At 33.3% G+C, this 11,654-nt stretch overlaps 1 protein-coding gene and 1 long non-coding RNA gene across 2 annotated transcripts in view; both read right to left on the reverse strand.

The window, feature by feature from the left end:
• Positions 1-629, reverse strand: part of LOC107625784 (transcription factor bHLH140) — a 4,347-nt gene extending 3,718 nt beyond the window's left edge. The window contains exon 1 of the mRNA XM_016328497.2: positions 240-629. Coding sequence (XP_016183983.1) covers positions 240-386 — 147 coding nt within the window. The 5' untranslated portion in view covers positions 387-629. The remainder of the gene's footprint in view (positions 1-239) is intronic.
• Positions 7,852-8,408, reverse strand: LOC110268000. Its single transcript, XR_002356001.1, has 2 exons — positions 8,304-8,408; positions 7,852-7,884 (listed from the first exon to the last, which is right to left on the reverse strand). It is a non-coding gene; the product is annotated as an uncharacterized LOC110268000 (long non-coding RNA).

Raw genomic sequence — 11,654 nt, forward strand, 5'->3', positions numbered from 1 at the left:
TGGGAGTTTATCAATTGATTTTATGCCAGCCACATTTAGACATTGTTAAATAAATTTACCACCCTGAACGTACCCTTAAGCTCGCGCATTTGTTTTGCCCATCAATATCCAATGCTATATTAAGCCCCTATAAGTTACTAGCTAAAAATACCGAAAAACTGAAAGGTGAAAGTGAAACCCAGTGAGGCATTTCATCAAACAGGTAAAAGGCGGAGGCAAAGAAAGAAGGAAGAAAAAACCTGGCAAACGCGAATCCAAGGGCGAGTTGAAGAACGCATCACTTCTTCACAGAAAGTTGATTTGCCACTTCCCGGTGCTCCCACTAAAATGACCAAAATGGTCTTTCCCTCTTTGGGGCGAGAAGCTTCGTCGACGTCCATGTCCATCTTCGCAAAAACTCGATCGTTTCTCCTCTTGAGATGTCTTCAGTTGTAAGTGATCGAAAAAGCATGAAGCGAGCAACTCCTTTGCGTCGTGTTATGCGGCAATTAGAGGATGTTTACCTCACGTGCCAGTTTCGGAGTCTTGAGCCTTGTGTATGTGCCACGCGAAAAGAGTAACCTTTTTTGGATCAATAATGTTCCCAATCCTGTAATTTCCTTATCCAAGTTTAACCAAGTTATTTTGCTCTCCATGCGTCACCTTTTAACGTAAACATTTTTAAATTGAATGTAATTGAATACAATTGCTAAATTTAGTATTGTTTATGAATACAATTTTTAATTTATTTGATATTATACAATAATTTTATTTTAGTAATATTCTCGATTCATTCTAAATACAAGTGTTTCTAAATTTAAATTTATATAATAGACAAATTTCGATTCATTTATTGTTAAACAATAATTTTATTATAATAGTATTTTGGTTTATTTTACAGTTTATGTGTGTTATTGATGAACAATTTATCCCAAGAAATTGGAATCACTTTTAAGACACTAAAAAAAACTGAAAAATTCTACAAAGATTATTCTAAACTTGCTGGTTTTTCTACGAAAATAAAGAACGCCACTTGAAAGGAAGATGAAATTAAGAATAAACTAATTACATATAGTATAGAGGGGAAGTGAAAATCTAAACTCTCCAACTCTGAAGACAAACTCCTCAGCTGTCCAACTAGGATTTATGTATATATATTGAAGGACGTTGGTTTTTGGATAATTTCTAAAGTTCTAAATCATTCACACTTTTGCTGTCCAAATCGAGTAGAGATGCTTAAACATCACAGGGAGCTAAGCATGTTTGTGCGTCGCACCATTGAAAACAATGAGGAAGTCGGAATCAGACTGAGTAAAACATATCAGTCATTTATAGCAGCAGCGGGCAGTCATTGCGAACTAAGTTTTATTGAAAAAGATGTTAAAAATTACATTACAAGGGAAGTACGAAATATTTTCGAACAAGATGATGCCAAAGAATTTGGGAAGTACTTATTAAGAATGAAAGAGAAGAATCAAAATTTCTTTTTTGAGCTTAACCTGGAAGCTGATCAGTCTATCAAAAACGCATTTCGGGCTGATACAAGACACAGGACTGCATTGAGTATTTTGGAGATTTTGTTTTATTTGATACCACTTACAACACAAACAGGTATTCGATTTACTGCGATATAGTTTTCAGTTCATAGAGCTAAAACTTTCGGTTCATAACTGTTGTTGGTGTCCATTTTTTCAGGTACAATATGGTTTTTGGTTTTTTTGTGGGTGTGAATCACCACAGTCAGTCGACACTTTTTTGATGCGCTTTGATGAAAAATGAGGACATCCAATTATTCAAATGGTTATTCGAATGTTAACTTCGTTGTATGGGAGGGAAGGCACCAAAAGGGATTCTTACCAATCAATGTGTATCGATGCAAAGGGCTATTGAGACCTGTATGCCAATAACAATTTACTGGTGGTGCATTTGGCATATCATGAAGAAGATCCCAAACAAATTAAATGACTACAAGCGATATGAAAAAATCAAACAAGAGATTAGTCATGTTGTTTGCAACTCGTTTACAAAAGACGCGTTTGACAGAAATTGGAATGATTTTCTCACAAAGTATGGTGTCAGAGGCAATAAATGGCTTTTAGGTAACCGTGGTTTCATTCGAATTAATTGATGTTGGGTAGATACATTTTGGTTCTTTTTCGCGTCTGATTTTTGAATTGTGTCCCATTTTGCAGAGCTATACGAAGATCGTCATTTATGGATTTCAATTTATCTCGATCACCACTTTTGGCCCGGGATGAGAAGCACCAAAGGAGCGAGAGCATGCATGCTTTTTTTTAACAAGTTTATCACACGCAATAGCTCCTTGATTCAATTTGTGAAGTAATATGATAATTGCCTAGGAAGTAGAGAGAGAGAGAGAGAGAGAGAGAGAGAGAGAGAGAGAGAGAGAGAGAGAGAGAGAGAGAGAGAATCGTCATTTTCAATTTATCTCGATCACCACTTTTGGCCCGGGATGAGAAGCACCAAAGGAGCGAGAGCATGCATGCTTTTTTTTAACAATTAACAAGCACGCAATAGCTCCTTGATTCAATTTGTGAAGTAATATGATAATTGCCTACGAAGTAGAGAGCAAAGAGAGAGAGAATTTGATGTTGCAGATTTTTATACTATCATACTGTGTGCAACAAAATCATCAATAGAGGCTCAATTTCAGCATGTGTATACTCATGAGAAGTTCACGAAAGTTCAAACACAATTTAGAGAAAATGTGAATTGCATCACAAGATCAACATAATCTGCTCTAGATTTTATGGCATATGAAGTTGTAGAATAGGTTTCTAACTCAACATTCACAAAGTTTGTTGTTACATACGATGCGATATTATGCGAAGTAAAAGGCCAGTTCTTATTATTTGAGTCAAGGGGTATATTATGTCGTCATTCTTTGAATGCCTTAAGCTTTGAGCAAGTAGATAAAGTGGCATCGAAATATATATTGCAACGCTGGAGTAAGAACGTAAAGAGGAGATACACATATCAAGAGCAGTCAAGACGAGCCTTTATTAGAGGCAAAAAGCAAGAGATTTGATGATTTGGTGTTTCGCTTGCATAATATTTGTGAATTTCTGTCAGAATCTGAGGAGTTGATTGGAATTTTGCACCGCACTTTTGATAATATCATGGCTGAAATGCAAGAATATCAAGCAAAAAGTAAAAGTAAATTTTCGTTATCTCATGAAGATGCTATGTTGAATGATGTTAACGAGCTTCAAAGTCCCCCACGTGTTAAAACAAGAGGACGTCCCAAGAATAGATTGTGATCGAATATGGAAAAAAAGATCGCAAATGCGTCAAAGAAAAAGAGAAAGGCAGCTCTAAGTGAGGTAACATTGATTTGCTTTTGATTAAGCAAAAATGTGTTTGTGCATATTAGTACATTTGCTAATATATGATTTACTTCTTTGTAATTGAACTTTTTAGATGGAGAATCAATCATTCAGTCAAGCTCCAGCCTTTATCATGCACAAGATATGAATTATCCTGGAGAGGATATGAGGCACTATGATAGGAGTTCTAGTGTTTAATAAGATAAATTTCGATTCATTTATGTTTTACTCATATAATGTTTTCCTTTTGATGAAAATGAGGGTTAATTTCTGATTTGTTTTATGTTTTATTGAATAGTCACTCTTTGGTTTTTTCAAATTGGCTTCTACAATTGTGATGTGGTAAACAATTTAGGTGCTTATTAGAATACATTTCGGTTCATTTGTGTCTAAATTTCGATTCATTTATGTTTTACTCATATAATATTTTTCCCTTTGATGAAAATGAGGGTTAATTTCTGATTTGTATTATGTTTTACTGAATATTCACATTTTGATTTTTCAAATTAATTTCTGCAATTGTGTTGTGGTAAATAGTTTGGGTGTTTATTAGAATACATTTCGATGCATTTGTGTCTAAATTCTGGTTCATTAGTGTTTTTGTCGTTGTTAAGGTTTGATAAATACATTCAATCTATTCAGTGTGGACCTAGATTCATTTAAATTAATGTGATCTCAATATAGCCCAGATATTTCTAACAAATAAATAAAAAAGAATTTAAAAAAAGATTTTCAAATATAGGGTTCTACAAATGTATTGATTGAAAATATTTATTTATCATTCTCTTTAGTTCTATAGAAAATATTTTATTTAAATTGTAAAAAAAATGATAAATAAATGTATTGATACATCCACGGTTGATTTTGTACCTCTGAATCTTGTACTTGTTCTCCATATTATCGACGTTGTTCTTGTACTACTGTCATGTAGGATATTCCGTTAATTATTTAACTTTGACCTCACAGTGGGACTACATTGAAACTAAATGAAACTTTTTTGGATTTAAATAGAACACTTTAAACCTTAAGGACCAAAACAGGATTACGCCCAAACGTAAGGGATCAATTTAGTACTTTATCCATATATATATATATATATATATATATATATATATATATATATATATATATATATATATATATATATATATATATATATATATATATATATATATATATATATATATATATATATATCGATCAATGCACATTGATGCAACCTGTATGCCAACAACAATTCACCAGTGGTGCATTTGGCATATCAAGAAGATCCCAAGAAAATTAAACGGCTACAAGCGACACAAAAAAATCGAACAAGAGATGAGTCATGTTGCTTGGAACTCGTTTACAAAAGATGCATTTAACAGAAATTAGAATGATTTTCTAATGAAGTATGGTGTTGGAGGGAATAAGTGGCTTTGAGGTAACTGAGGTTTAATTCAAATTAATTGATGTTATTTTTTTATGAAAATGAGTATAACTTTTGGTTCATTTGTGTCTGATTTTCAGTTCATTTGCAGAGCTATTTGAAGATTGTTATTTATGGATTCCAATTTATCTTGATCACCATTTTTGAGCGGAGATGAGAAGCACACAAAGGAACGAGAGGATGCATGTTTTTTTTAACAAGTTTATTACACGCAATAACTCCTTGATTCAATTTGTAAAGCAATATGATAATTGCCTAGGAAGCAAAGAGCAGAGAGAGAGAGAGAATTTGATGCTGTAGATTTTCACACCGTAATACCGTGTGCAACAAAATCACCAATAGAGGCTTAATTTCAGCACGTGTATACTCACAAGAATTTTAGGGAAGTTCAAGCATAATTCAGAGGAAAAGTGAATTGCATCACAAGATCAACGTATTCCACTCTAGGTTTTACAGCATATGAAGTTGTAAAGCAGGTTTCTAACTCAGCATTCAACAAGTTTGGTGTTACTTACGACGCAATATGACGCAAAGTAAAGTGCCAGTGCTTGTTGTTCGTGTCAAGGGGTATACTGTGCCGTCATTATCTGAGTGCCTTAAGTTTTGAGCGAGTAGATAAAGTGACACCGAAATATATATTGAAACGCTGGAGTAAGAACATAAAGAGGAGGCACACACATATCAAGAGCAGCCAAGACGGGTCTCTATTAGAGCCAAGAAGCAAGAGATTCGACGATTTGGTATTTCGGTCGCACAATATTTGCGAATTTGTGTCAGATTCTGAAGAGTTGACTGAAATTCTACACCGGGCTTTTGATAATGTCATGGCTAAGATGCAAGAATATCAAGCAAAAAGTAAAGGTAAATATTCGTTATCTCATGAAGACGCTACATTGAGTGATGTTAACAACCTTCAAAGCCTCCCATGTGTTAGAACAAGAGGACGTCCCAAGAATAGATTGGGATCAAAGGAAAAGAAAAATCTAGCTCTAAGCGAGGTAACATCGATTTGCTTTTGATTAGGGAAAAAAGCGTTTGTGCATTTTGCTAATATATGATTTTTTTTTCTTTTGCAGTTGAACCTTTTAAATGGTGGATCAATGATTCCATCAAGCTCTAGTCTTTATCATGCATAGGATATGAATTATTCTAGGGAGGACGATAGAAGTTTCGGTTTTTATTAACATAATTTTCGATTCCTGCATTACTGAAATTCGGTTCATTTGAGTTCTAGTCATATAATGTTTTCCCCTTTGATGAAAACGAGGGGCTTAACTTTTGATTTTGTGTTATGTTTTATTGAATAGTCACTTTTTAGTTTTTCAAATTGGTTTCTATAATTGTGTTGTAGTAAACAATTTTTTATTTGTGTTATGTTTTATTGAGTAGTCATTTTTTTATTTTTCAAATTAGCTCTTGCAATTGTGTTGTGGCAAACAGTTCTTAGAATACCTTTTTTCGATTCACTTAGTGTATAAATTTCGGTTCATTTTCTGTTTTTGTCGCTCTTGACGTTTGATAAATACATTCACTCCATTCAGTGTGAACCTAGATTCATTCAAATTCATTGAATACTGCCCAGATGTTTTCGACAAATAAATCAAAAAGAAATTAAGAAAAGATTTTCAAATAAATACATTAACATTTACAAGTTAAAGAAGTGTTTGCCTCTTTACAATTCCTTACAAAATAGTGTTAATTATAATTTTGGCAGACTGAACCTATTTACTTTCTATATCCCTAGATGAGAATTCGCAAAAAGGACTTGAGAGGGCAGCGAATGGCTTTGAGATTCTTATGGCTTCAGATGCCTCGATGACTTTGTCTCTCAATTTATTTACCTTGTCCAAGAGAATGGTTGGATCATATTTCTGCCTAAAAGCATCTACTTCTTCCTACAATTCAATTGAAGGAAATTACTTAATACGAACCCAGATGAAATAAGAAATGAATCGAAAATTACTAATGATACTTACTTGTTTAAAGTTTTTCCATTTGTATTTCCCTTTTTTTTTTTTATCTTTGTGGGATCAATTGTTCCAGCTATTTTATTACATATATTCCGCAATCATAACTAAGAAAGAAATAAGAAAGTAAAATATGATTAATAGGAGGAGAGACACAGAAAAGCACACTAAGACATATTAATAACAGTACTTTAGAAAAGAAATAATAATAGGAAGATTCATACGATTGTTGACCGGTGATCGAAATATACAGTATTTTAACGCTCTCTTCGTTGTCCACCAAAAATTCTGTCCTAGCATAGACCCTCATTTGGAATACTATTAAGCCTTGAAAAGGATATAAAAAGTGCACTTCTCAATGCTCAATCAGGCACAAAAAATGATTGATATAATTTTAATTAGAGCAATAATGGCTAGAAATAAAAGATAATTTACAACAAAAACACATCAAATCAATGTAAATAACTTACAACAAATTTATTTAGAATAATTCTTGTCTCAGGTATTTCTTTTTTCTTGATTAGGTCAAGCACATGGAAGGCCTTCTTGTGAGCATTACCAATCCACAACCACCAATAGCCTCCATGGAAAACTGGCACAAACAGCTGAAGTTTGAAAAAATGATAATATATTTCAGTCTAAATAATAGCAAATGACAGAATTATTAAAGAAGTTTTAGAAATCACAACTTACAAATGGATGGGATGCCAGTTTCTTCTTGTCAAGAAAAGGTAGGTAGTCCTTAAATTTACTGATGTGGTAGGCCTTTTTAGTGTTTGGATCACTGTATTCGTGCTCATGCTTCCCCAACATGAAATTCTACAAAATAAACTGAAATAAACTAATAAATGAACCAAATTACTTAAGAAATAACAAATTTGGTCAATACTTATCAGCAGCATCAAGTGAAACTCAATTAACACACAAATGAACCAAAACTAGTTTAGATATGAACAAGAAGTAAATAAGACTTAATCATCAATAAAAAACATCAAATTCATTTCTGGATTGAAATAAACAGCAATTAAACCAGAAAATGGACCGAAATTACTTAAGAAATAAAAAATTGGCTTACCACAATTTCTGGTGGGATGCAGTATATTTGTTTATCAAATCTGCGACATTTTTAGTTGTTAAGAATCATACACATTGTGGAGACCACCTATAGGAACAAAATTTATTACATATATGGGAATATAACTTTTTAGAATTAACAGAAAAATTGCTTTAGATTTGAATAAAAACTAACTATACAAATGAACCAAATAGACCACCTATGGGTATATAACCTATAGGACCACCTAAGTCAATTTACAAATGAACTGAAATTACTTCAGATTTGAACAAAAACTAACTATACAAATGAACGTAAATTAAACTAAGAAATGAACCTAAATTTGTTCAATACTTAACAGCAGCATCAAGTGAACCTCAGTCAATTTACAAATGAACCGAAATTGCTTAAAACTAACTATACAACCCCACATGAATAAGTTCAGCAAATTTAAGCGAAACCAAACCAAATGAACATAAATTAAAATAAGAAATGAACAATGGTAATGTAATAGCCGAAGAATTTACCATATTTTCTACATCATGTCCGGGTGTTAGAGACAAGAAGTGGCATTTACCCCCCTCTAAATGAGCTTTGTGGTCCAACTTGAAAATGGTTTCAAACTCATTGCTTGCCTCCTTTTTGTCGATCTTGACTTGCATCATCCACTAAAAATATTTCTCCCTCAACTCCTCTGTTATTTCTTTTCTTTCATCGGAGTCTTGAACTCTTCAGGGATGCTCAAACTCGGCTCGGCACTTGTTTCCTCTGCATATTTCAAGGCCACTATCACCCCAGCATCCATCACCACCTCTACCAACATTTCAAGTTGTGTTACTGTTCGTTGAGAGGTTAGCGGGCTTATGCCAAGTTGATGAGCGGATAATTTATACGCTTTTTGGCATTGTTTTTAGTATGTTTTTAGTAGAATCTGGTTACTTTTAGGGATGTTTTTAATAGATTTTGTGTTAAATTCATATTTTTGGACTTTACTATGAGTTTGTGTGTTTTTCTGTGATTTCAGGTATTTTCTGGCTGAAATTGAGGGACTTGAGCAGAAATCAGATTCAGAGGTTGAAAAAGGACTGCTGATGCTGTTGGATTCTGACCTCCCTGCACTCAAAGTGGATTTTCTGGAGCTACAGAACTCGAAATGGCGCGCTTCCAATTGCGTTGGAAAGTAGACATCCAGGGCTTTCCAGCAATATATAATAGTCCATACTTTGTCCAAGAATTGACGATGTAAATTGACGTTCAACGCTAGCTTTCTACCCAAATCTGACGTCCAGCGCCAGAAAAGGATCTAAAACCAGAGTTGAACGCCCAAACTGGCACAAAAACTGGCGTTCAACTCCACAAATGGCCTCTGCACGTGCAACACTTAAGCTCAGCCCAAACACACACCAAGTGGGCCCCAGAAGTGGATTTATGCATCAAGTACTTACTCATGTAAACCCTAGTAGCTAGTTTATTATAAATAGGACCTCTTACTATTGTATTTGACATCTTTGAACGCATTTATGATCCTTTGATCACGACAATTTCGTGCACCACAAGTCCGAATGAAGGTACGTCATCTTCCCAATGGCGAGGACGGAGAGAACTACAATATGTCACATAAAAGTGTTTAAAATAATCAAAATGTATTATGATATAACATGAAAACTAATAAAAAGGATTCTAAGTAAAACTTACACATTAAGTGGAGCTTCTTGCTTGGATTGTCCTACCGAAGTTTCTTGGTAGGCTTACTGCTGGAGTTCCGGAGGGCAGCTGGATTAAACAGAAAAGAGTTCAATAACGAACCAAAATTATTATTATATACCATCAAAACTAATAAAAAATTTTTTAAGTAAAACTTACACATTAAATGGAGTTTCTTGCTCGAATTGCCCTGCCGAAGTTTCTTCTCGGTCTTGCTGTTGGGGTTTCGGAGGGAAGCTGGATTAAACAGAAAATTGTTTAATAATGAACCAAAATTATTTGTTATTATATAACATGAAAACTAATAAAAAGGATTCTAAGTAAAACTTACACATTAAGAGGAGCTTCTTGGTCCGATTGCCTTGCCAAATTTTCTTCGCAGGCTTGCTATTGCGGTTCCAGAGGGAAGCTGGATTAAACAGAAAAGTGTTCAATAATGAACCGGAATTATTATTATATAACTTGAAAACTAATAAAAAAGGATTTTAAGTAAAACTTACTTATTAACAAAAGCTTCTTCTATTTGTGTTTTCGAAGGGATAGAGGTAAATGTTTTTTTATTTTTTTTTTGTCTCTTCCACAAGAGAACTTGGAAGAGCCATTGCAATGAGAACTCTAATGAAGTTAAACAACAAAGGAGTTAATGTTGAATGATTAAAATAGAAAAGTAAATTGGAAATCTGTACATCGATTAGAATAGGAAAGTAAATTAAAAAACTCACATATCCAGAGGTTGAGACTGAATTTCTTCTCAAACCACAAGGATTTATTCTTCAAGATCAGCTACTGGGCTACTGGTAGTAAATAAAATTCCGTATCAGTAATTAAAAAAAATTATTACCTAAATTTAAAGGACCAACATAAGTATTTCAACTTACATAGTTGGGGATTGTAAACTCTGTTTTTTCTTTTTTTTATGCCATTTTTTCTTGTAAAAAATGTAACTGGGGATTTAGGGATTTTTTTTCTAATAAAAAATACAAAATTACAATCATCAACCAAGACATTATAATTAAAAGGAGAAGAAGTAAATAAATGTTAAGAGAAATTACTCAGCTTTGCCCGATGCATTTACAGACAGGTCCAAGCTCGTCTGGGTTTGAAACACAGGTTCACTTTCACTACCCAAATTTACAGTCGGCAGTCTAAGTAAAAAATTATATATTATTCAGTAAAACCAAATAAATTACATAAGGTTTTAGGAAAACTACTCAGCAGAGAAAGAAAAAAAATTTGTATAAGAAACTTAATCTTACGTCTGTGATAAATCATATCGCGCGTCCGTCGAGTCACGGTCATCTCTCTGTGTTTCATCCAGAGCAACATCTATTTTTGCAGCACCGTCAGTTTTTCTCTTCATTCTTTTTCTTTTTGTTTTTTTTTTTTACTAATCTCCTCTACTTTTTCGCTTCTGAAAATCAATACAAAAAATGTTGAGTTAAAATCAGGATGAATCTCAATTCAAGTAGAAATGAACCAAAATTTTAAATGATTTGAACATACAATCCATGTTCGAAAACAACCAGAGAAACAAGTAGCCAAGTAAAGCTCAGTTAATTCACAAATGAACTGAAATTATTTCAGATTTGTAAAAGTAGTCAAATAGAGTCAATCATCAACAAAAACACATCGAATGTGTACTGGTGACAAATATCAGAGCTGTAACTAACTTAATATGACACATGAACAATTTTCACCAAATCCAAGTGAAACTAAACCAAATGAACCTTAAATAAATGTAGAAATGAACCAAAATGATCAATACTTATACATCATCATGTGATCCTCAATTAATTCACAAATAAACCGAAATTATTTCAAATTTGAACAAGCAGTAAAAAAGACTCAATCAATAAAAATAGAATATATATTTATAACAACAAAATAATCATTTTTGAATCTTACTCGTCTTTGGATTCAGTTTTACTTTCCGAATCCATCTGAACAATCTTTCTTTTTTTGCCTTCTTTCTTCGCCACCCTTTGTGGTTGTTTTTTTTTCTTTTGCGGTGTTTTCTCCATTTCTTCTTCTTCTTCTTCTTCTCTGCAACACATACAGAAACTTTCCGAATCAATCTTTCTTTTTTTGCCTTCTTTCTTCGCCACCCTTTGTGGTTGTTTTTTTTTCTTTTGCGGTGTTTTCTCCATTTCTTCCATTTCTTCTTCTTCTCTGCA

Source organism: Arachis ipaensis, chromosome B02, assembly GCF_000816755.2.
Source record: "Arachis ipaensis cultivar K30076 chromosome B02, Araip1.1, whole genome shotgun sequence".
NCBI classification, from domain to species: Eukaryota; Viridiplantae; Streptophyta; class Magnoliopsida; order Fabales; family Fabaceae; genus Arachis; species Arachis ipaensis.